Below are 26,536 nucleotides of genomic sequence, written 5' to 3' on the forward strand. Positions count from 1 at the left end.
TTGGAGCCTAAAGTGGATCCAAGCAGAGAAACCTAAGTCTACCACAGACACTTGCGAGTTGCGGAAAATATATGTATATTCATTTCAAAAAAGCCCGTAGGCCAAGTACAAAAACTCGGGCTCGGCCTTAACAAGAGTGGAGGCCATCCCGACTTACAAAAAAAAAAAAAAAAAAAACTACACTAAGGCTCGGCCTCGGCAGCTTCGGGAACGGCCGGCTCTGCGGTCAAGGCCTCCTCATCGGCAGCCTCGGCAGCAACTGGAACAGCCTCGGAGGCCATCTCGATGGCCTCGGGGACGACCTCGACCGCCTCGGCCAGACCTTCCTGGTCGGCCTCCGGAGCTTCTGCCTCCGCCTCCGCCTCCGACCTCTCGACCCCTGCTCCTGGTCTGAGCAGGTTCAGGTCGAAGTCGGGAAGGAGCTGCCGCAATTGGTTGTGGAAGTCCTTGAAGCCTTGAATCAGCCCATTCACGCCCTCCTCTTCTAGGAGGTCACGGAACTCCTCCGACTCGCGGAAGAGCTTCACTGCATCTTGGGCCTGTTCTCGAGCCTCTCGCTCCCGAGCCTCGTGATATGCGGCTTTCCGCTCGAGGTTCTTGACTTCCCGCTCGAGCTCTAGGGTTTTGAGGCGGGCATTCCCCACCTCCTGCTCGCGGGTGGCCAGTGCCAGCTCGGCCTCGGCCAGACGAGCCTCCACGGCGCGCACTTTGGACCTCGCCAACGTGTGCGCGCCCTTCTCCTCTTCGAGCTCAGCGGTTAGAGCTCGAATTTCCTCCTCGGCTGCTCCCACCCTTGCTTGGAGCACCTGACGCTCGGCCTCGGACGCCTGGCATCTCGCCTCGGCCTCCTCGTGCCCTCGCTGATGCCTCCGGGCCCGCTTCCAGTAGTCTTGTACAATGTGCATCAGCGTCTCCGTCTCGTGCAAGTGCTGTAAAAGAGACGTGAAAAACGTGAGGAACTAAAGTAAAACTTTCATAACTGTACAGACGGGAAAACCAACTTACCCGGACGGCAGAACAAAGAGTAGCGTCCATGAAGGCGCCGTAGCTCATGGACCGTATTTTGGCCTGGTCGGCCGGAAGCAGCGCGACCCGAAATACTTCGCGCGCCACTTGAGGATTTTCGAGGGCTGAATCGCCCTCGAATACCGACCAGACGGGTGCGTAAGGCACCCGCTCCCGTGATCCCGATGGGCCCGGAAGGCCAACTTCGGCTGGCCTGGGCAGAGCCGATCCCGAAGCCCCCTGGCTGCTCCCCGGCTCGGAGCTGGAGGGCTGGGGTCGGACAGGCGGCCGATCTGACTGCCGCAAGACTGGAGCGGGGCGCGCAAGCGCCAGACCCGCGGAACTTCCCCCCCGGTCGGCGACTGAGGCTTCCTGCCGACCAAGAATCTGCGATAAAGGCACCGGGCACGAGAGCGCCACTGTAGCTCCCCTAGAGCCCGCGCCCCTGGGATCCGCGCCCTCCCTCCGACCAGCGTCGGAGTGCGCGGGGCGAGGAGCGCCCACCTCGGCCGCTGCGGTCGCCGAGGTCGCCGAGGTCTTCGCCTTCTTCCTCGGCTCGGTTGGTTCTCCGGAGAGCTCGGCCGCCCTCTTCTGAAACCGGGCGTATAGGACCTCGCTCTTGGTCACGATCTTTGCAATATCTGCAAGGGCGAGCAGGATTAGAACACAGAACAGTAACAAAACGAAAAAGACACCCTACTGTTACTCTTACCATGGGGACGCGCCGAGCTCAGGCCAACGTTCACTAGAGCGTCCTCACTTATGAGGCCGCTCAGTAAAATACCGTCCCCGAGGCTGCGGATGGTGTCGATGATCCCCTGCTCACGTGGAGAAAGCTTGGGGGCTTTGTTGATGGACCTGAGCTGGGTTGGCCCCCACCTAGGGTCAAACCCCCACGTCCGTTCAGAACCTAGAAAGAAGAACTTCTTCTTCCAGTCGTGAATGGACGAAGGAGCACCCTGAAAGAGTGGCCGACCCGCCCGAAGGGCGATGTAGAGCCACTCTCCGTCTCCCGGATTCGACTTCAAAACAAAAAGTCGCCGGAAAACATTGACAGAGGTCGGAATCCCGTGCAGTAAGCACAATGACAGAAAACCGATCACTGTCCTCCAGGCATTCGGAGCGAGTTGCGCCGGAACCAATTGGTACACCGTCAACAACTCGTTCACGAAGCCGTGAAGAGGGAATCATAGGCCGGCCTAGAGTGATTCTAGATACACTCCAATCCGGCCTACCGGAGGATCGGTTACCCGGCCCCCCGCCTGGCGGGTTCCAAACGGAACCCTTGAAGAGGGAAAAACCACTCTTCGGTCATTTCGACCTCCAGGACGCTCATGGTGGACTCAACTTCACTAGGAACAGAACCCATTAGGAGGAAGAGGGAAAGATTTGAGAGGGAAAAGGGGACCTGTAGAAGACGCCGGAGAAAGAAAACTTCGGACTGAGAAGAGCTGGAGGAAGAAGACAATAAGAAGGGAACGGGAGGCCGGGGGAGAGTTTATATAGACCCCCCCAACGGCCCGGATCAGCGAGAAAAACGCTGCACCTCGTTTAGATTACGACGCGTATCGGCCCAAAAGACGGAGCGCCACATTTAATTCAGGTTGATGCTTCGAACACCGAAGCGCCCCATCGGATCGTGCGGCCCCATCATAAGCCCACGACGCGAGGACGCTTCGGAGAAGGCGTCCCAATAATGAGACATTTCGGGAAAGAAGAGACGCCGCCTATTAAAGGCACCTCGAAGCGCCCGATAATTCGAAACGCGCAATAATTTAAAATTTTCGGAATCCATAATGACCCAACTAAAACTACTTCCCGCGCTCAAGCTGGAAGCCAGCTGGAACTCGGAAGTCGGGGGGTAGTGTTGGGGGAAAACCCAAGTCATGCCATTTCGAAGGCGCTCAACGAAAGGGCGCCAACCAGAGAGGCGCTCGACCAAAGAGCGCCGACCAGAGAGGCGCTCGACCAAAGAGCGCCGACCAGAGAGGCGCTCGACCAAAGAGCGCCGGCCAGAAAGGCGCTCGACTAGAAAGTACCGACCAGAAGCAGTCCCGCCACAGGACACTCCGCTAGGCGACCAGCTCGGCTCGGCACCCGTGCCAAGCCCATGCCTTAACCGAATACCCAATTTCCGTCTAACCCTTTAAAGGATCTGACAACTAAATACATGACTCCACTACAACCTGCCACCATCCCTAAGCCATCAAGGCACGAGATCTCCGCAGGTATTCGGCACGGCCTATCATTAATGCATGAGACCCCCTCAGGTCTCCGATGCACTCAGTCATTAAATGAACACGGCTCAAGATGATCTCCGGATCACTGAACCATCAAAGCGTATGGCTCTCCCTGACCGCCGGTTCACTCAGCAATTAATGTACTTACCATCTACGAACCCCAGGCCCACCACGGCCGGCGGTTCAACCACCCCAATGGGTCTGATCGACCGCGACAACTCCCTGACTCCGGTCTGATCCAGCCTTATTCTCCACTACGCCATTAATGAGCAAAATCGTGCCCAATTATCACAAAAGAGGACAAATTCCCCTGTTACCTCCCAGGTAACATAATATCTTCCTGTAAAAGGGAACCTGGGAGGAAGGGGGAAGAGGGACAACACAGAACGGACACAAACATACACAAAAAAGAACAAACATTCCTCCTCCTTTACTCCCCCCAGATATTAGCCCCCTCTGACTTAAGCTTCGGAGGGCCGGCGCCGGAAAGCCCGGCCACCGGCTTTTTTGCAGGACTCTCCGGGAGGACGCCACCAGTCGACGCACCGCCATCTACCGTCCCGGCAGCGGAGCTCCTCCCCTCTCGGTTCGCGGCAGCCCCCGGGTCCAATTTCCAGCAACAAGTTTCACTACAAAAGAAGGAATAACTCCCGGCGTTTTTTTTTGTCTTTACCGATGCTTATAAGCGTCGGCGAATTCCCAGCCCACGCTTCGCAAAGCGTGGCTCAGACGTCGGGCAGGTGGGCGTGGGCCGGGTTTAGCCCGACGCGTTAAAAAAGCGTCGTTGGTCTATGCCGACGCTTTTAAGCGTCGTTCCTTTTATCATACGCCGACGCTTATAAGCGTCGGCGAGAAGGGTTGCTTTTCCCGACGCTTTTAAGCGTCGTTTCTTCTATCAGACTCCGGTGAGAAGGGTTGGTTACTACGGGCTTAGGCCGACGCTTAAAAGCGTCGTTAAAGGCTGGATTTTCCCGACGCTTTTAAGCGTCGTTTCTTCTATCAGACTCCGACGCTTATAAGTGTCGGGGAGAAGGGTTGGTTACTTCGGGTTTAAGCCGACGCTTAAAAGCGTCGTTAAAGGCGTGCCATTAGGTGTAATTCCTGTTGCTTTTCCCGACGCTTATAAGCGTCGGCATTAAATTTTTTTTTAAAAAAAAAAAATTGAAAAAGTAATTTTTAAATACTCTGTGTACATTAAATTCTTACAAAATAATAGAAACAAATACACTGAATCACATATATAACAAAATATGAGTCACAAACAAGAACCTTGATTGCATTCATATTATCATATTTGATTACATTGTACTTCAAAAACATTCTAAAAACATACAAGTCAAATTCCTAAGTACACAATCTACAATATGTATCGAGGGTCGGCATCATCATCTCTACAATATTGTCATTAAGCTTGGGGCGAGCCCAGTCAACCAAGCTCTGCTGCTTGCTCGGGCGAGTCTTGTCCACAGACCGGCGTCCTATTAAGAGCTCAAGAAGGACAACCCCGAAGCTGTAGACATCACTCCTAGCTGTCAAGTGACCGGCTTCACATTCAACAACAGGATTTGCCTGAGAAAGGGGCCTTGCTGTTGTCAATACTCCAGTAGATGTTGGAATTGGTGAGTAGGTCGGTTCCTGGATAGCATAGCAAAGTTCAAGAAAAAGGCATCTGACAAATGTGATAATATACTGCAAAGAATCCTCGTATTTCATTGAAATAGCATAGAAAGTATTCATGTAAAAACCAATCAAGTTTAGAAGTGCTTCTAATTGCTCATGATATTTAAAAAATGAATGCCAGAGACTACCAGTTGATATTAATCTGATTTGTCAATTCAAAATTGAATTGAATTGACCCATAATATGGCCCAAGCCCTATTAGGAACCAAAAAACAGAATTGAATGTGTAATCCATCAAGTTGATACCGCTTTCTTATATGGCCTTCGGTATTCAGAACCTTCTATAGGATTGAAAGGTATCAGGTTCACATGATAACCCCGACCGCACGAATGAAGCATTTCTGCAAGTTCTACTGCATGCTCTATTCTATCATTGAGACCAGCTGCCCATATCCATGATTTGAAAAGAAATGGTTAGCACATCAAAATTCATACTACTAAACAAAATATCAAACAAGGTACAAGTTAAATTCTGGTCAACTACCTAAAAGTGTATACTCAAAGGTTACTCTGCGTCCAGTTTGGAGGAAATAGTCCTTGCAGTCATCCATTAACGCATCTAAGGGGTAAGACTTTGCACTGGGAACAAACATTTTTCGAAGTTCCTGGTTTGGAGCATGTATGCTTGAGCCCCATAAAAGCCAAAAAAAACTACACATCAGCAGGAGGAACACAAAAACTTAAATTCGTGAAGATAGAGCTGAAATCCAGATAAAGCTCACTGGGCAAGATAATGCTAGACTGAGGTAACTTAGATTGGTGCAGGCCCTGCCTGACAGACAGAGTTACCTAATGGCACTTGATAATAGCCTCATGTGATAGCTAAGAGTTGTTCGCACCAGTATAAAAGCAAACAAGAGAAGAGAATCGAATGCAACTGTCCTGGATACTGTAAGCACCAGTATAATATGAATATTCCACTATATGCACTGGGAAAGTCATGCCGCTATGACATGAAAATTTAAATAAGGCAGGATTCAAGTTTAGTCATTAAAAAAAGGACGTCAAGGGATGCATTACAGTGTATATGCTATACAAAACTAATAGAAAATATAAAAATGCATAAGAATAATATATATTGCAAATGCAACACTATAGGTCATTATTTTCTCTAGCAAAGTTATCAGGGAAAAAAAAATTATTAGCATCTTTTTTTGTTGGCAATTGGGATACTGTTTGTAAAACCAAGCAATAATCACACATATATCAGATTATTTTTTTTTGTCGCAATGTCAAACAGATAAAGAATCTAAATCATACTTTTAATTCAAGATCCAGGTTCTAATTACATCGTATTTTCGCCAGAGATATTTAATGGAAAATAATTTAGAACCTTATTCAAGCACCTATGTGCTTCCAAAACTGACTTCAGATTCAACATTGGTTCACCCATGCCCATGAAGACAACATTTGTCACCCTATGTCTGAAGAGCTCCTCTATAGCCCATACCTACATTCACAAAGCACCGCACATGATATGTATGCAAGCAGAAGCAGTATTTTCCATGGGAAATAACAACAGCAGCAGCAGCAATAGAGAAACTCATGTCAACAATAGTGATCCAAGTCTTACAATTATACCTGTGATGATACGCATGCAGTAAGGCGAAATGAACCTTTATCTTCCTCAACAGGTATCCCTACAGTTTCGATTAATCTGTTATCTTCCAACTTTATAAGTATCTGCAAGATTGGATTCAATGAGGCAATTGAGCAGAATATATACTACAACATAAAATAAATAGAAAAACCCTATATTAGAGTAATGTGATTAAACTTACAGCACTACATCAGACATGAGAAATATGAAAGAAAGAAGAATTCCACATACATGCTCCACATTCAAACCTTATACGACCAATTATCCAGCCGTGGATAAATAGAAAAACCCTATATTAGAGTAATGTGATTAAACCTTATATGAAAGAAAAAGTATCTTATCAAGCCGTGGATAAATAGAATAAACAGTTTACTTGCATGAAGAAGATGTATTCCAGTTACCTCATCTAGTTCGTGGGAGTCAAGTTGTCCAGCCGGACTGCCTGTCCTGAAACCATGTTCCTGTCAAGTCAACATAGGGCCATTCCCCAAGTAAGATAAGGTGAAGTAGATAAAGTAGTTCATATTTGAAGAACATACTAATTTCACAAACAAGAACTTTTCATTCAAAATATTCATATTATCATATTTGATTACATTGTACTTCAAAAACATTCTTAAAGCATACAAGTCAAATTCCTAAGTACACAATCTACAATATGTATCAAGGGTCGGCATCATCATCCCTACAAGTAGATGAAGTATCATCAACCTACAAGAAAAAAAAATATTTTAGAAACTAAAAATACGAAAGTCATCACGCTCATACAAGAATACATTATAATTACATAAAATATTCAAATAGATTTAGTTATGTACCGGAGGAGCAAATCTCTGCAAAAAGGATGAAATATGGTCAAGCTGGTCCTGCAAAGATTGTATCTTCAACTCTTGGCTTTGCTTCAACTCCGCCATATCAGTCATATGACTCTGCCTCATCTCCTCTATCCTTGTCTCATATGACTGCTTTATCTGTGCCATCTCTGTCTTCAAACTACTTACCTCTGCAGTGCTAGTACCTTGTCTGGCATCTTGGGTATATCGGCCACTGCAGACAGCTGAGTGGGGGTAACTCCGACACCGTAACCCCTCACGCGACCAAAGCGTTCTGGGCCCATCAATTCAGCATAGACCTGAGCCTCGACACGACTGGCCGCGTCGGATGATGATGACTCCCCGACGCGCTCTGAAATAAGAGTTGTAGCTCTTTCCTATATCTCTCTCAAGAAAAAAAACAGTCACATTAATATTTTAAAAGAAGTAAAATTAATAAGAAAATTCTGAACAAATAAAAAATGAATACATACAACTATATCTCTCGACTCGTCCCGGACAAAGCTGCCATCTCGGTGAGTGTGGGTCATCTTATAAAACTCTACCTCACCAGGCTCCCTTCCATGCTCTACCATCTACACATACGGAAAGTATATTGGCAAACTATGTATCATGATACGTGCTATATGTTAGTAAAATATCAAATAGTTTCAAAAGAACTTACAAATTCATTTCTACGTCTCGCATAACTCTTCGAGCCTGAAGTATGAGGAACTGCTTGAGATGCTCGTGCAGCTCTGCCAATATTAGAATATGTCTGCCAAAATAAAAGCACATAGTATAATATGATTCAATGTATATATTCGCAATCTATATTAATAATAAATATAATATAAAATATTGAAACAATATACGTGACCTGTCCTCTTTCAGAAAACCAGTAGTGAACAAGCTCCCTCCACTGCTGAGGGTATACATCAGGAGGAGTCACACGAGCAACCTCCTCCTCTGTCATACCCTCGTGCTTGAAGTCCGTCTTCAATTTTGCTTTATATTCTTTCCATTTGCGATTGAGGGACTTTAGCACCCAATCATGGCTCTCTGGAGGGAGTACAAACTTATCCTACAACAAGATTCAGAATGTTATAATAATATTAAACATCTAAAATAAAATTATGATACTAAGCAAATTAATATACAGGAGGTGTCGAATTAAAAAGAATAAATTCAATTCATTACCTGTATAAGTCTAAGAAGCTCAACCTTATACGAAGGAAGCATGTCATTCCACTTCGTATAGTTGAGTGGACACAGCTGACCCTTGCGTGCAACCGATCCTAAAAAGCTTGATAGTAGACTTCCAGCTCTATTGATGGGCTGCCCCAATTCGTTGCATCGGATGATGATCTTCTCACCCGGAGGAAGCTTCCACACATCCTTTGCTTGAGTGGGTCCCCGTCTCGTCCTCACCGTCCCTTGTCCATCTATTAAAATTAAAAAGTCTTAAAAAGTTGAAGACAAATATGAACATAAAATATGAACTTTAAATCGAATTACCCTGGATCCGGAGCTCATCCTCCGGACAATCAGCAGGAGGCTCGTGCTGAGATCCTGACTCGTGCTGCTGGTGCTCACATGGCTGCTGGGACTGCAGGGACTGCTCAGAAGTAGATCCCACCTGAGAATGCTGGAACTCCACATCTCTAAATCGTCTTCCTCGGGGCATATTGTTACCTGGAATGCACAAAAAAGAATCAATATTTGGTTAAATAATAAATCTTCCCGTTCATATTAGATTTCTCAAAAGCAAACTTAATGAAATTCTGAACTCCATCCAAATATTCAGTACTAGATCTTAACTTATTTATCCAACTTTTGTCCATTCTATTAGAATACCAATTGAACTGCAGTTTTTAAAAAAAAGATAAACAAAATTAAGTAAAATGCAACAGAAGAAGTATATTATGCAGCTGAATGGAATGAGAATGAGAAAGAGAAAGGTTACCACTCAGCAAGCTTAAAGTTTGCAGATAACAGTGTCGGTGAAAGGGGTGAAAGAGAGGGCTCTTCACCTACAATCCCTGTGGATGTACCAACACAAGCATGAACACATGAAATTTATTTAAGAATGTCAACAACAACCAGTTCGAGAAACATCAACTCACCTACTGTTTGATTTCTTATCCTTGCAAGTTGTTGATATGTTTAAATGTCCGAATATGTTGTCTGGAATGAAGATAATGCTTCTCAGAAGAGCATGTATTTTCATATTTCATGATGCTCTATTTGAGATGCCAATGTCGTAGCTCTTAAAAAAAACTCATAGCTGGTATCCTAAACTACTGGGATACCAGCTATGATAGTTAAAGCATAGATAGTAGCTAGACAGGCAGGAAAAGTTCTGCCAGAATATTTAATTCAAAATCATGTTCTCAAGAAGAAAGCTACATTAAATATAATATAAAGTATATTCGATGATATTGATACAACAAGAATGTCTCCCTGCATCTACTGAACAACTAGAATATAAGATTCCTTTTTTGGTCTAAACTTTGCACTTATCCTACTCTAATTAGGACATATAGCTTGCTTGAACTATCAGTTGTTTAACATGTATAAGCTTCTATTGTGTCAATCTTTTTGATCATCAGTTGTTTAACATGTGCTCCAATTGAATGACATGGATACTCTAATACCAAACCAATTTGATCTCTATACTCTAGAGCTCTTGGGCACAGTTCAGCTAATGAGGACAATTCACGTTTGGAAAGATTTCTGGTGATCAAAGATTAGAAAAACAACAAAAATAAAGAAACTTTGATTATTGAACTATCTATTATATTTCTTCACAAGAAAAATAGAATTGGTGAGAACTAACCATAAATAGTAGCAAAAACAAGACCACCAGTAACAACATATAGCATCATTAATTTGTAAGGCATCAAAGTTTTTGAATCAGTCATGGGCAACTCATGAGTAAATCATAAAATCTATGATAATGGCAAATAATTAAATATTCTTGTTACTTTATTACCAAGGATAATCTGGAGGATCAAATTCCACTAACCAAATAATAATGAACAGCTACACTAACGCACTGCACCACAGTTTGAAATTTGAGTATGCAAAAATTTAAAAAAAAAACACCGTGTTTTTCATTATATTTGGTTGTGAAAATTAATAAAGGTCTAACTGCTAAAACTCTCAAATAAGGCATAACATAGAAGTACAGGGTTTGCATGTTACACACCTTTTAACCTGATATGATATCCTCTAGATGCAAAGCGAAGTATGGCCTTATATGGCTGTTGTTCGGTTCATGTCGGATATTTCTGGTTTTCTAACGGGTCGATTCGGGTCAGATCAAGTCAGATTTATGTCAGATCCTTAGGACCAGCTGATTACTATCCCTATTTTGGCTCCTTGCAGAATGTTTCTTGGTGTATAAATAAATAAAAAAAAAATCAAGAAGGGAAAGTTAGAAGCTGCCCTTAGAACTTCCATGCTGTCCATCAACAGGAAGGAGGACCTACACGCGCAGTGGGTCTGACACCTATCCTATCTAAACATTCCATGCAAATTTTTAGAATATCTCCTATCAAGTTTTCATTAATCATTCAAATCGGTCATCAACTCAGGTATTGTTAACTGATGTCAATATCATTTCAAACATCTGTAAACAGAACTTGATTATTTCTGAAACCTTGATAAATTAACCATGCTGTAAATTCAATTAACAAGATCACAAAGAACTCCATGCACCAAAGAGGCCATGCATCTCTATGCATTTAACAAAATTGACAAAAGAAAGAGAAACAACTAGTTTCATAACATTAGGAACTCCCAACACTAAAAACATCAGATAAATTATTGCTTTAAAGAAATTTTAACCCAGCTCCACCAAAAAAAGGACTTACGGAACAGATGCTTTATGCTCACAAGCAAACCTATGAAAAAGGAAAGGAAGTCTTTTTTAACAGAAAATAAAAAAAAACAATTAGAAAATCAAATAAGGAAACTGGACGCACCTCCTTTTCCTAGTGATTTTGAAGTTGAGTTTTATTAAAATGCTTCGTTATTTTCATAAAACCTGTTCTGGAAAACTGATTGCTCTAAAACCCTACCAAATAGTAATACACAACCAAATTTTCCCCTGTTTTCATTAAACCACTTCCCCAAAGCGGAACTTCATGAGTACTCCTAATAAGACCACGAGACAATCAGACAACCCTAAAGCAAAACCAAAACCTGCAACCAGTACAGGCTTTGGTCAGGCACAAACATTACCAGATCTGATACAATCAGTCCTCGCCCAACTTGATAAGACAAGGATTCACGATCAAAGGGTCAGTTTTACTGTCTCACGAGGGAAGCTTCGATCCGAACAACCTCCTGTCCATAAATAAAACAGTCATACCAAACTCTCAAGAAAGAATGTATTTGGTATGGAGGACAGGCATTGACACCAACAGGTTCACAAATATGCCTTGGTCTTAAACTAAACTCAGACCAGATCATTTGATGTAATGACTCGAATGAGACAAAATACGTTATGCACAAAATGAAAGCAACCATGACGGCCAGAACCATCTAACATGTTGCACGTTGCTATCAGCACCTGAATTTGGGTCAATAATACATCATCCACAAAATTGACAGAACCATTAAAAGTTCCAGAACTCCCATTTAACAGAGAAAAATAATAAGACCAACATAGCTTAGTTTAAATTGAAAGTAAATAACGGTACCCAAGGTTCACATCTTGACAACAAATGAATTGAAGTTGTAACCCTACTAGTAGCCATAATACTACTAGTAGCGCGACCAACTAATCAGAGGTAGTACAGCAACACTTGTGCACAACTATATGGACGTTACTCAACCCGTCCACTACAGACTTATAATTCCACCAAGGATTTTCTACCTGGATTCTAAATGTACCATATAACCATTATTTGTGCGAGAACCAAATCGAGACACCTGAGAGAATGCATGGAGAATGCATGGTCGCACGAATACACATCAGATGATGAACTAAAATTAGAGAGACATCACTACTTGATGATACAAGCTCAAATTGCACCTGGCACACCTCATGCATGGATAATTCCACCTGTTAAATCTTGCAAAATGCTAGTACATTTTAACATATGAATGGTATGCCAAGAAAAGCATTAGCCAACACCTCATACACTGCAGAGCAAGTTTCCTCCATTATACAAAGGAAAAAATGACAAGATTTGATGTTAGCAATGATGATCAGCATTTCAAGATCATTCCAACTGAATAGACTGGTGCCATTGATATTGAAAAAGTTTAGCCAATTTACTTGCATAGAAAAAAACCAGTTCAGTAAAGTTAACCTAAGCAAATTGCAGCCATTGGTGTTCATTCATATGCTCAAATATAATGGAGCAGCCAAAGTTAACCTGAGACTACAGCAGTCGATGATGCAGAATCATGATAATAAAATCTATTAGTAACCCAGAAGTGCTGAAAAGAGTCTAGACAGTAGGCACGATCTTGTCGATCCTAATCCATCTTCTCCGCAGAGAAAAAATTTAGTAGGTGGCTTATCGTTTACAGCACATATTGATGTCTCTAATATCAAATGTTGCTCATCTCCATTACAAAGGATGGCACTAACCTAGTTTGAGCTGCTCCGATCTTGTTAAAACATATTTTTGCCATAGTTGGTGTGATTCTCGAGGACGAAGCTCGATCAAGGCTTATACCAAAGAAGAGGAGAAGGAGCGTGTTGAGGAAGGAGGAGAAGGAGGAGAACAAGCGAGACGGAGGGAGAGAATGGAGTAGGAGAAACTACCTCGGGCGGAGCGCGCGTTGGGGTCGGTCGGTCGACGCCGGAGAGGAGGTAGGCCTTCTGGAACGTGGCCGTTGGCGTCAAGGAAGTCCGATTCGTGGCTTTCAGCCGCCGGAGAGGAGGGAGATGGGGGCAGCGCCGGAGACGAAGGCAAGGGCAGCGCCGGAGAGAAAAATAAGGGGTATCGGGAGTAGCTAGGGCAAGAATGCGGGCTTGGGGTCGGGCGCTGTGTTTTAAGGGGGCCTTGGCGACGCTTATAAGCGTCGTTGTAGCCTCAAGTCTACAACGACGCGTTTAAGCGTCGTCCAATGCTTCAAATTTCCCACGCTCAGCCAGAGCGTCGGGAAAGGTTGGCGCGGGAGCAGGAAATGCCGACGCTTTCCCTTAGCGTCGGCATTTAAGCGTCGGCTTTTCACACTTTTACTGTAGTGTTTACTTTCTTTTACATTGTAAAATATTAATCTTTTCTTTTTCCATTTGGTGGTGGGAGTGATGGGGATGGGGTTAGGGTGGAAAGTTCATTATGGTAATCCCGCCCATCTTTTCTTTTATTGGTGGCTAATTGTCCATTTTGTTCATTAAGATGAAACCTAGAATGTGTCATTAGTGGGACAAAAAGAATTTTCAAGCCAACATGGCGCCACATTAACCTACCTCATGAATCACCCAATCCTCTCCTGTCACACTCTTTGACGTGTTCTATTCACATTTTTTTCATTCTTATTGATCTAACTGTAGTTAACTTTATTGTTTCATAATTGATCGCAATCAATGTTAGACAATAATTTTATATGTGATTTTGTATTTAAAGAAATGCAATAGTAATGCACCAATACAAGGATCTGCAGTTGCGTAACGTGGCTGTGCCTTACCGCAGGCTCAAATGGCTCCCTTTCTTTTCCAGAAATACATGTAAATAGTATCCTGCCCATAAGTAGACCTATGCTTTACTCAAATCTTCTTCTTAATCTTTTCTGTAAAAATCCATCTATTTTTGGTTGGAGTTTGAAAACCCCTGCCAGAATATTCAAATAAGTAAACTGGTACAAGACGTGCTAAGCCTATCTGAGGAAATATATTATCATGATTTACATATAGAGTGCTTTTAAAAGCTTCACGACCATTTACATAGACTTAAGGTGAGACCTCCTCCGTTCTGATGAGAAGGCACGCTTCCTTCAAGTTGCAAGTACAAAAGCAATCAATCATTGCAAGCCTTCTAGTGCCGAGTGTTTTTTCAAAGTCTCGTTTCCGTCGATATCCAAGACATGAAACGCTAAATCCTTGCATGGGAATTGTGATAACCGAGCCTGGGCTGCCAGATAGGCCTTCCCACCGATGTCGGCAGCCCAGCTGGACGGCCACCACCTCCGGCTTCGGAGAAGAAGGTGGGCGATCCAGCTGCCAGACAGACGGGACGATAGGTGCCCGACCGCGGACGCGGTGCCGCCACCTCCAGCTTGGGAGGAAGAACGGTGATCTAGCTGCCGGGCGGAAGGAAAGACAGGTGCCCGGCCGCTTGCCGCTAAAGCTGTGACCACCGCTCAAGGATCTTATTTCTAGCCCTTACTGTTCTCCTTCTCCTTCCTCAGGGAATTCTTGAACGAGAGAAGTCGGAGTAGAGGTGCCGGAGCAGGGCCGTTGCAGTGCATCTCCGGAGCAAGGTAGACCCTAACCCCTGTTCCTTTACCTTTTGATAACGGAATGAAAGAAAGGGAGAAGGAAGAGAGAAGAGCCTATCGGTGTTCTCGGCCACGGATCCGACGCGGTGAGCTTGTTCGCAGTCGTGGTCGCAGCCATCGACGGTCGGAGGCCCTTCCTCCCCTCCCTTGGGCACGGTGAGCTCGGCCACCACCTTCCATGGTCGCGGCGAGTTCGGCCGCAGCCATGGCCGCGATGGTGGGTTCCTTTCCCCCGCCGCAGTGGGAATGAGGGAGCCGTCGGCTCCGACTGCGGGCTCGGTCGGGGATGCAATGGGCTCGGCCGCGGGCGTCGATTGCAGGTGCCGCCGGCCGTGGCTCGGTCCCTCCCGAGTTCACCTTTTCCCCCGTCGCGGGATAAGATAAGGGGAAGGAAAAGAGGGATCGGGAGAAGAGAAGAAAGAGAGGAGAAGAGAAGAAAGAGAGGAAAAGAGAGAAGGAAAGGAAGGTTCGGGAAGAAAAGAAAAGAAAATGAAAGGAAAGAAAAGGGAAGAAAAAAGAAAGAAAAGAGAAAAAAAAAGAGAAAAAGGAGGAATGGGTTAACGGGTTTGGTTTGGATTAACGAGTTGAGTCCGAACCCAAACCAATCCAATCCGATTTAAAGAAATTAAAATGGATTTAGGTTAGCTCGGATTGGGTTTAATCTAAATCCAACTAGGTTCAATCAGATTAGAATTTAAATTGATTAAGCCAAACAAAGTTTAAATTGGGTTGAGTCCAAGTTCAATTGGATCTGAATCCAATTAAATTGGACTGTGCAATAATTGGACTCGGGCTAGCCTTGGGCCGAGCCCAAAGTATTTAAAATGGTGGATTAAATTGGATTCAGTAAGCTCGGGCCGACCCTAATCCAAACCCAAATCAATTGTTTAAAGACCAAATTGGTCTATGTGGGCTTGATTTGATTTTAATTCAAGCTCAAGCATTCCAATGGTGGGTTAAATTGAGGCGGAACTAGCCTAAAATTGAGATCGGAAGCCTTGTGACTCAAATTACATGAAATTAGGCTAAGGGCTTGCAAAATAAATAGATAAGTATACTTACTGAATAAATGTTCTCTTTGACATGATTAGGTAATCAAAGAACTGATTAACAAAGGAAAGGATAAAGCTTTAAGCCAATTGAAAAGGTAAGTAATCGGTCTTAATCTTATTGTAGATCATGTATCACAAACAAGTATTATTCATGTAATTTGAATTGTGTATATGATTTGTGAAAAAAATAAGTAATCTTGCACCAATCTTATTGTTTTATAAATCATGAAAATACTTTGTTTATAAAATTTATAAAGTGTTATTTATACTTTCAATAGGATCAAGCATATGCTAGTAAGTGTGCATGATTTACCAAAGATAACATGGTTCAGTTACATTATGTATTCCATGAAATATGGTGTTATACATGCATTTAAATGATATTTGTAGCATGATCATAAAATTAATGATTTGAGGTGCCATTAATCAATTTTCAAATGACTTATAAAGTATAATTTGTGAAAGTTATGATTTATGAACTCTCAGATGTTATGCATGGGCCCCCGCCAGTGGGTATAATAACTTGGTATGCGCATATGGTTCCCACCGGTGAGTAAGAATAACTGAGCAACATGGGCCCCCGCCAGTGAGTAACAATAGCCTGGCATACTGATCCTTGCCGTGGGAGTTAAGAGCGGCCATAGCTACACTACTATCTAAGAGTATGAATTTCAAATCATAGAATAATGGCACAATTTTTATGATATATAATCATATTTATGAAATTGCATGATTGTACATGCATTGATTTACAGCTCAGTTTGAGTATATTGTATATATGAAAAATTATATTTGATGTACATATCAGCTTCTCAAGCCCTGCACAAACATGTTTAGTATTATGTTTGATCCGGTAAAATTATGCATGATTACTTACTGAGTCGTGTAGCTCATACCCGTTTATTTACATCAGGTTCATTTTGGAGGTAAAACAAACATTTGGTGTACATAAACTATTTTAGTAGCCCTGTACTTTGGGTTATCCTGAAAGTTGTATTCGGACTGTTATAATGAAACTTGACTATTTTGACTACCTTATTATCCTGATATGTGGCTTCGTGCTATTGTGGGCAGTAGTCGGCAGTAGTACGGGGGTGTCATGGATCCGGGTCCGGGTCGTGACAGGAATTCTAGTAGCATTCAAGTTCTAGCACAACTTACAATAGCAACTATTGCACTGCCATCTACGAGAACTGTATGGATATGAATCAGCTCGAAGAAATGGTGGCCTAAAGCAAGTCGTCCCATCCTAGAACTCCTTCCAGAAACAGTGCGCCATCTCTATTTTCCTCAAGCTCCCCTATTCCAAATCCACTCTGCAAGTTCGTTGTGTTCAGATTTCGAACGTCCGGCATTGCATCGCTCTCTCCATCTCCGTTAATTATACTATTCAGCCAAGCTTCATCATTCTCCCAGATTGTCGGTAGTTCTGGTATGCCAAACTCTTCTTGCTGGTGCTGACTTCCACATGATTGCTGATCGCCTGACCAAATCCACTGCAACGGTACTCTCCATGGCCGTGGCTTAATTACTTTGGCATCAGCACTGGGCTCCGCCTCCTTGTTTTCAACTTCTACTTTCTTGCTCAGCTGAGAATTCCAGTAGTTCTTGATGTCATTTGCTGTCCTGCCTGGAAGCCTACCTGCAATTGTTGACCACCTGATTGACCGAATTCAGAGCTCATTAGTTGAATTGTTTGTGTTCAACTGTGACGAGAGGGTCCCTTGCAGGACGAGAGATTCAAGAAAAGTACGGTACACGAACATCTCTACACAGCAAATATTGCTAGAGCCCAGTGGTTGCATACCCCATTGCATTTGGAGTAAGTGGAAAGATCTCAAGAATGAAATCAAAGATACAATTGTATGAAAAAAATGGGGTGGAGATTCCAAAAAAATTGTACGGGAAAAATAGACTGAAGATGTGTTGATATTATCACTTATTTTCTTTAGGCCCAAAAGACAACTTCCTCTGGACAGGTTTAAATGCATTGGTTCCTTTTATTAGAAGGTGATGTGTTGCAGTTTTCCTAAAGGAATTTTATGAGCAGCCCCTTTGTCTGAATCTTGGAGCAAGGTCTCGTTTGCTCAAATTAGCAGTGAGAAAGAGTACCAGTGAATTAATCCTCAGAAGACAGAGTACCAGTAAAAACGAAAATAATCAGATTGTTTTTTTGAATTAATCTTAGAGAAATATATTTATAGACTCTATTTGGAAAACTGAAGAGACGCGAGAATTTTAAAAATACATAATGTTTTAAACATACCATATCTTTTTGTATTTTTTTGAAAACTAACTTTATTTACGATTTGAACTTTATATGCCATAAAGACAACTCCTTAGGAGAGAGGTGCCAACCACGAGAGCTGACAGCTGCACTAAAAGAAACATGTATATAATGAATGATCTCGTAGTTATTTTCTTATACTATCTCAGGTAAGGAATATGAAGGTAAGGGAAGCGAAACTTTTGGAATCGCTTGATAGAAAACAAATACATGGTCACTGTAACCAAGGCAATCTTTAAAGTCTGTTGTTACCTGTTGCCCAAGATCTTATGAAGCCTAATGATAAGATCTGTTTCTTCCTCAGAAAATTTCTCCCTGTTGATCCTGGGGCAGAGATAGTTCAACCAACGCAATCGGCAGCTCTTTCGGCACCTTCTGAGGCCTTCAAACCCACAAAAGCAGAGTAAGCTTAAGAATGATAAAAGACCCCACTCTCTATAAGGAGTCGCTTACCTGCCCTTTCGGGAACATGGCGCCAGTTCCCTTCGCCATATATCTCAATGCACTTCCTTAGAAGCCTGTCCTCCTCTTCAGTCCATGCACCTTTGCGAACACCGGGACGTTGGACTTCAGCACGCAAATTACCCATTGAGGCCAAAACTTTAGCTTATACGCTGCAATTTCAAGTTGTAAGTTACTCGGTGTTATTTCATGGTCGCGATGATGCTTTATAAGAACCCAAATACAGCACAGACAATCCCGAAATATTGGACCAGCCACACCATGCTTCTGCTCATAACTGATGAATCATATTACGTACGTATCTGGCTACTCATAGAATATATTTCGGTTCGTGGTTGTCCATCCACACGTCATATACTTGCATGTGGCTGGCTGTTCACATATTATATTTCTGTCCGTAGTTGGCTATTCACACATCATGTTTCTAGTCATGATCGACTGTCCATAGCCAATATGGCTAGTCCAATGCCTCCTTATAATTACACTCTGTAGATTTAAATCCATTTGATCAAATTATACCATCAAAATGTAATCATATCATAATGTGGGCAACTCAAGATGCACTTAAATAATTTATGCAAAATATTCTTATAATTTTAGCTAACAAGAGAAGATGCAGAGGAATACCTACCGCAGCCGTCAATATATCAATTCTAACCGTACAACTTTACAATTCTTACCCGAGATGGCAAATTAAAGCCAGCCCAGCCAGGACAATCCTTCATAAAGACGGGACCATTTGATGCCACAAAGCTTATTCACTGTGCATGATTTGACCTCTTTCTGTAGCACTTCTTTCTCAATTCAGCAAGTGCCGTAGATGCTTGTGTAATCCCTATATAAGTGCAGTGATTTCCATTTGAAGGGTATTTCCAAGTTTTCCGTCTTGAGAAATTTTGGAAGCAATTGCATTAAATATTGATGGATGCAAATATTGGTCGAATCCAATCCGATCGCTTGACAGGCCCACAATTTTTGGCCTCCTGTTCGACCGTACGAGGATGATGGGTGACTTGCACTGGATGGATCTCCTGGACACGTGCCACTATGAATTTACAAAGCCCTGGTTAGTTAGTAGATGGATAATACGTGACCTGTCAAACCGTCATTGGCCGTGCAATGGCGAGAGGATCTAGAGAGGACACGTAATTGGAAGAACTAAACAAGATTTTTATATCCAGGCACTGATTCCTTCACGCAAAGAACTTCAAGTTGAACTATCATGGCCAGGAGTCACTCCTAAGACTGCCGAAGAGAAGATTGCGGCGACATATTCTAGAAGATTTCACGGATGAACTAAAAGGCTCGTTTGGCTCGTAAATAGTTTTTTTTTTCAATAAATATGATTTATAAAAAGTAAATTTTTAGAAAAAAAATGTATGAAAAAGTACTTTTGGCATATTTGGTTGATCATGAAAAAGTGACAGACTTTCAAAGTGATTATGTTTGGTTGGCCTTCCACTTTTCTAGAAAAGTTATATATAATTTTTATTATATCCTTAATAAAAATTAGGTATTTAATGTCTCTTTAATGCTGAAGAGTTTTTTTGTTAAAAAAATAAAAATGGAGTGACTTTCGACTCATGAAAAAATAACTTTCTCATGTTTCTCATGGGAAAGACTTTTCCATGAAATGTGGAAATTATATTTCTATGGGAAACTACTTTTCCTTCTCTCTCCTTTGAAAACTACAACCAAACAAGAGATATCTCATTACTTTTCCGTTGACCACATTTTTCCCCCTTCTTTTTCCACGAACCAAACGAGCCCAAAGAGATATCATATAGAAGAGTTAATTGTGCTGCAGCTTGCCAGGTGCACAGCCCAGTTTAATTGGATTTTATTCTCATCAATTTTTGTTTCTTTACAATCATGGTCATGCATTTTGTATATTTTAGATTTTTCATTTTTTTTTGTTTCCAGCCAGATTTTATTCAACTAGCAGACTGTAACCATCCATTAATTATATAATCATCCTTTTGATTCCATCACGTAAATAAAGGAGCCAAAGTTATGTAAATCTGTAACATATGGCTAACCAATTAATGGTGGGAGAACCCCATAATGGCGAAAATTGACTGCTCATTTCTTATTTCTATGGAATGGCATCATCTGTGCTCCTTCTCTTCTCAGATGGCCCTTCCAATTCTTGTTCTGACCATGCACCTATCAGCCTCACTTTCTCCCTGCCTGCCTCAATTCAAAAAAAGCTTCTTCAAACTTGACAGATTGGCTAGCCAATGAGACAAACAACAAAGAAGTGCTATCTACCCGGAAGTCAGTTGGCTCCTCATTGGATGCAGCTCTCAATCTCGTTTTAAAGCTAAGAGAAAAAAGAGGCATTGGAAAAAATGGTTCTTGGAAATTCGAGCTTCTGATAGAAACATCAAATCCAATTTGCTCACTCAAATTCATGAATGGGACAAGACAGAGGAGAAATGCCCACTTTCACCTTTGGAGAGAGAAACCCATGAGGATCCTAGGAAAAAGCCACGGAAAACTTTCAAGGTTGAAGAGGTTTACTGGAGGCAAAGATCCAAAATCAAATGGCTCAAAGAAGGTGACAACAACAAGGCATTCTTTCACAAAATGGCAAAGTTTTACAAGAAATGCAACTAGATCGCAGATGTAGATTGGATTGGGCAAGTCACCTCCAACTAAGAAGAAATTAAATCGACTTTCTCCAACGATTTTAGGAAGATTTTTGCCCTTCCTTCGACGGCAAATGCCGCAAATCTGGACCTGGAAATCAAGAAAGCAACCTTCTAATTGGATGAAGACAAAAGTTCCGGCCCGGATGGCTTTTCCATGACCTTTTCTCTTTGTTTAAGCAAATTAATGGTTGCAACGTGAATCATTCCAGACTTGGTTTTGCTTACCTTGCTCTCATCCCCAAAAAAGAGTTTGCAAAATATCCTGCCGACTCAAGACCAATTAGCTTAATTCACAGCTCTATCAAGCTCTTCTCCAAGGTGTCGGCAAATCATCTTCAGCCATTTATGAAAACTCTTGTTGAACATGTACAATCGTCCTACAACAAGAATAGATCAATTCTTGACAATTTTCTTCATGCCAGTGAGATCATCTACCACTCGAAATGGAGAGAGTTTGATGGAGTCATATGTAAGCTTGATTTCTCTAAGGCCTTCGATATAATCAAAACTAAATTTCTTCTCAAACTCCTTCAGAGTAGAGGCTTCCCAGCAATTTGGATATCATAGGTTGAGAAACTGATATCCAATGGTAAGATTGTAGTGATTGTTAAAGGGGAAACTGGAAATTAGATTCCTTGTAAGCGTGGCTTGAGGCCAGGAGACCCCTTCTCACCCTTATTGTTCATCCTAGCCATCAACCCACTTTGTCAGATGCGCAACAAGGCAGCTCTCTCCTTTATCTAAGGTCTTGCCTCACCTTGGAAATGTGGAGGTACAAAGATCTTGCAAAACATTGACAACATTATCATCTTTGCCCATGCCAAGAAGGATCATGTTACCCTTCTGATGGTCATATTGTACTATTTTGAGCTAATATCCTATAGCTCCATAAATTACTAGGAAATCTCTATTTCAGGTCTCATAGAAGACTCCCCTATGGGATGGAGATTTGCAAAGTGGCTTAACTGTTGCTTCTCGCGTTTGCGTCTAAAATACATCGATCTCCCTCTTACCTCTAGAAAGCCTTCCAAAACCAACTAGATAGTTCTAATTCAAAAAATTGAATTAAAGCTATCCTATTGGAAAAGCAAACTTCTTTTATTTGGTGGCAGACTCACTTGTTAATTCTGTGCTCATGGTGATTCTGCTCTATTTCATGTCCTTATGCAAGCTGCCAAGTTGGGTGAGCAAGAGGATTGACAAGTGTCGAGGAGCATTCTTTTGGAAAAATCAATCATTCATCTAGTGGTATCTCCTTCAAGGTTAATTGGAATACTGTATGTCGAGAAAAAGGAGACCTTGGGGTTAAAGACCTATGCCTTACGAACCGGTCCCTTCTGGCCAAGTGGGGCTGGAGATACCTTAAAAACGACCTAGGCCCGTGGAGAAAGGAAGTTGCATTGGAACTACTATAAAAAAAGGCAAACTTTCCTCATATTGAAAGCCAAAAAGTCCTGCAATACAACAAATGTTTGACTAAACCCACACACATCAACATTTTGATCCACGCCCTAGCATCCTTGCAATGAAAGGGATCCGGTCATAGAGAAACCACAAATTATTGTACCTCTCCAAAAAAATAACCGATGTTTGACTAAACATATGGGGAAAGTCTTCGCACGTGTGTCGGTATCCTGAATAAAAAAAGCGTCCAAGCATAAAAGTATCAGCAGTGGTTTATAGCCAGCATCAAAGGGGACCATGTTACAGTGCCTTCTCATTTACGTGGGTTGTGAGCTAAGTAAGATACCATTTGTAATGACCTATACCTCACCAAAAAGGTTTTTATTTGAGATCCGTAGCTCTTAAGTACATAAGATTTTTGTCAATGTATGCTAGATATGGTGCTAAACACTCACCGGCATTGATATGAACACAGCAACTCCAACTAAGAGACTTCCGGGTGGACCATTTTCTCCACTTGATTCACCAGTGGATCTTGAGTTTTTTTTTAAATAACTCCAAATTTTTTTCTTTTTATAAAAAGGGATAGAATAGTCCTTTAAAATTGATATAAGGGGTAAAATGTAAGGAATCAAAAGATAATGGCATAGCTGTAGATGCGTTGAAGTGGTAAGGGTAAAATTGGAAAGGAATCAAAAGTTAATGGCATAACAGTAGATATGTTGAAGTGTTAGAGGCAAAATAGAAATTTAATAATATTAAAAAAAGGGTGAATAGTATCTTGATGTGACATAAATCATGGGTTTGAGCTGGCTCACGGGAGTGAAACAGAGAGGAGAGGGGGAGGGTTCTCAGACGACAACAGAGAGGAAAAAAAAAGAAGAAGTGGAAAGGAAAGGAAGGAAGAAAAAGAAGAAAAGGAAGAAAAGGGAAAGGAAGAAGATCCCGGTTGCATTGCCAGCTGAAGGAAAAAACGTAGATCTCCTTTTTCCCTACGCAAGAACCTCGATTTCCAAAAAGAAAAAGGTAAATATCCATCCCTATCTAGTCTTTTGATGATATTAGGTTATACAAAGGGTGGATGTAGTCTAGAGGGGTCAGATAAGGGTCGTAGAGGTGGTTAAAAGAGGAAGAATCGGATTTCGACAAATTTTTCCGGCACTACGGAAAAACTGTATCGAAGTTCCAACTTCGGTGAATTATTTTGGGGGTCAATCGGCCTCCGATGAGGATGCATGTTACCCTTTTGGAAACCCCAATGAGTGTAAAACATTGGATATAAATTTCATAAAATTTAGAGTTTGGAAAGTGGACCAAAACCGGGATGAAATAACCCGCTGTCGGTCCGAGTTACTGTTCATCCATAATAGGGTATTAAGCCTAGATTAGGCTAAGGGAGACCTTGTACTCGTGCAAGGGAGTCCCTAATATACATAAATGATGAGTTAATTAATAGAAAAAGAAAAAGAGAAAGAAAAGAAAAGATTTAGGAAACGGGGGAGTTGAATCAATTAAAGTTTTCTATATTATAATTGTCACGTAGATTATAGCCCTTGATACAAAACTAAATATATTGTAAATGCATGTATCAGTTGGGCAAGAAGCTAGGGAACAAAAGAAAGAAGTTTTCCACTGCCAGCTGTAGATTTTTGGAGGCGTATCAGGGCTGTGCCAGATTGACAGGTGAGTGGGAGTTTGTACTTTGCACCATGAGCACATTCCTTATTCATTTTCATGAATGTTGCCAAGTGTGACTTGATTCCACCTGAGCTTATTGATTGATATTGTGGTAGATTCCTCTATGTTTTGTTCTCCATGCTTGATTATTCTGTACATGCATTTGAGGGAACATTAAGAGGAATTATGAGGGGTAGATGAGTAATTAAATGGGTTCCAAATTGTGAAATGACTTCTTTTGTAAATTGATTTCATTTCCTCCATTTCAAAGACTTGTAGAGCCCTTCTCATGGTATATTGAGTTGCATTGCACACCCTTGACCCCTCACTCCCAACCCTGATGTTAGTTTATGATTGGGTCGGAGTCGAGTGAGTGGTAGTCTTGATCATACTCCTTTTTAGTAGAGTATTGGAAGAGTGCATTATGGCATTTATGCATGGCTTGGCAGTATCTGCAGGACACCTATAGTCGATGGGGGTTGAACATCGGCCTGTGTACACATAGTAGCCTTCTGGGTGGGCGGAGCCCAGTCCCTTCCTAGGGGGGACACGGTCCTAGGCGTAGGATCGGCCGGTCCTACGACTTATATTCTGCTTGCCGCCGGACATAGTAAGACCCCGCGAGGTGCAGTATGGCTTTCCGCGGATATAGAATTCCCGCGAGGTGCCGTTTAGTATATAGATGTGAGATGGATTTCTGTTCTGGATACTGGCCAGCATTTACATTATCAGTATGGTGTCTTATCGTGCATATGCATGTGATAGTGGGGAGTTGTTGCTGGTTCGCCTGGGGCGTAAAGCCCACCTCCCGACAGCTGTCTAGTGATGATTTCGCACATTGACACCCTGATTTACATATTGGTGTGGTGTCATATTCTATGTATGCATATGGCAGTAGGGAGTTGCTGTGATTCGCCTGGGGCGTAAGACCCACCTCCCGATAGCTATTTATCGATGATTCAGCATATTGACACCTGATTTGTATGTTCCAGCATTATGATCTGTTGAGCATATTCATGAGTAGCATATATGTTTACTTGATTATTCCATATATGCTTTAGATGAGTTGATATTGATTGTGGTGATATTGATGATTTACTCCATATTCTCTATGTTGAGATCATGTTCATCTTGTTATTGATCTTAAGATTTCATCTCGAGCCATGATTATATTCTGTCTCATGTGCATAGTACTCTCTACTCCACTCACTGAGTATTCATATACTCACTCCCCAGTTTGGTGTTTTTGATTGCAGGGCAGGTATTGTATAGAGAGGAGCAGGGTTAGAGGTTGCCTGCTAGCTGCGCCGCTCCATAGTATAGTATAATGTAGATAGAGGTTTATACCTTTTGGTATATTATAAACCTTCTATTGTATATAGTGCATAGTTACAGTCATAGATCCTGTTGTGGATATGGGTTGATCATGGATGGATTGGAAAGTAGGTATATATATATGTGTGCAGATCAGTTGTGTGCCTGTGATAATATATTACTATATATTGTCCAGGTTTATTATGTGACAGATTATGTGATTGCTGCTCTGACAGGTAGTGTTGTTGTATGTATTGAGATAATCCTGACAGGTCACCATAGGAAAGGTGATCATTTTGTGCATGCATCATGCCAAATTTTTTTCAGAATTTATGGATGATTGATAGGTAGTAAGGTTCTACGTGGTGGCTGGTGACCTTATGCCTACCCGCACCCTAGGACCGTCGCGGCGGCCCGCCGGGAACGGGGCGGGGGTCGTGACAAAACTTGGTATCAGAGCAAAGGTTAAACAAGAGTCCTGTCGGAGCAATAGGGTGAGTCAGGATTAAGTATAGGATTATACTATGGAGCATAGGATTTTTTTTTATGCTATTTGCTGGGTCATTTACAATTTAGTAAAGCATTTTATGACTCAGTATGTAGATATATAAAAAATACCTCCAAGGAGAGGATCTGCTCGTCTTGGAAGGAGGATGGAGCCAGATATAGCATTGGATGCGGGTTCCACACATATCGAGCCCCAAAGAGAAAAATCTCCTCCAGCAGACAGGCAGAGAGTTGATGATCAAGGGGAGGTAGGAAGTAGAGATCCATTGGTAAAACAACTTTTGGCGGAGAATCAGGCTTTAAGAGAGCAGATTGCTCGAGGAAAGCCTCCTGCCCCGTCAGTAGTATCCATCTCACCTCCTGTACCTGTGCCAAGAA

At 42.3% G+C, this 26,536-nt stretch overlaps 2 protein-coding genes across 2 annotated transcripts; both read right to left on the reverse strand.

Moving 5' to 3' along the window:
- Positions 1-7,614: 7,614 nt before the first annotated feature.
- On the reverse strand, positions 7,615-9,572 carry LOC148715227 (uncharacterized). The gene is made up of 8 exons (XM_089931056.1): positions 9,299-9,572; positions 8,856-9,027; positions 8,538-8,782; positions 8,218-8,421; positions 8,023-8,115; positions 7,832-7,933; positions 7,670-7,735; positions 7,615-7,632 (listed from the first exon to the last, which is right to left on the reverse strand). The coding sequence occupies exons 2-8, from the start codon at positions 9,022-9,024 to the stop codon at positions 7,615-7,617; spliced, it is 897 nt and encodes a 298-aa protein (XP_089787182.1). The 5' UTR covers positions 9,025-9,027; positions 9,299-9,572.
- Positions 9,573-17,082: 7,510 nt separating this feature from the next.
- LOC103717680 (transcription factor MYB75) lies at positions 17,083-18,926 on the reverse strand. Its single transcript, XM_026808671.4, has 3 exons — positions 18,594-18,926; positions 18,393-18,522; positions 17,083-17,512 (listed from the first exon to the last, which is right to left on the reverse strand). Exons 1-3 carry the CDS (start codon positions 18,727-18,729, stop codon positions 17,083-17,085), a joined length of 696 nt encoding a protein of 231 aa, XP_026664472.4. The 5' UTR covers positions 18,730-18,926.
- Between the last annotated feature and the right edge of the window lie 7,610 nt (positions 18,927-26,536).

Source organism: Phoenix dactylifera, chromosome 1 (assembly GCF_051530095.1).
Source record: "Phoenix dactylifera cultivar Ajwa chromosome 1, Ajwa_hap1_PhDact_Kaust_v1.1, whole genome shotgun sequence".
Classification (NCBI taxonomy): Eukaryota; Viridiplantae; Streptophyta; class Magnoliopsida; order Arecales; family Arecaceae; genus Phoenix; species Phoenix dactylifera.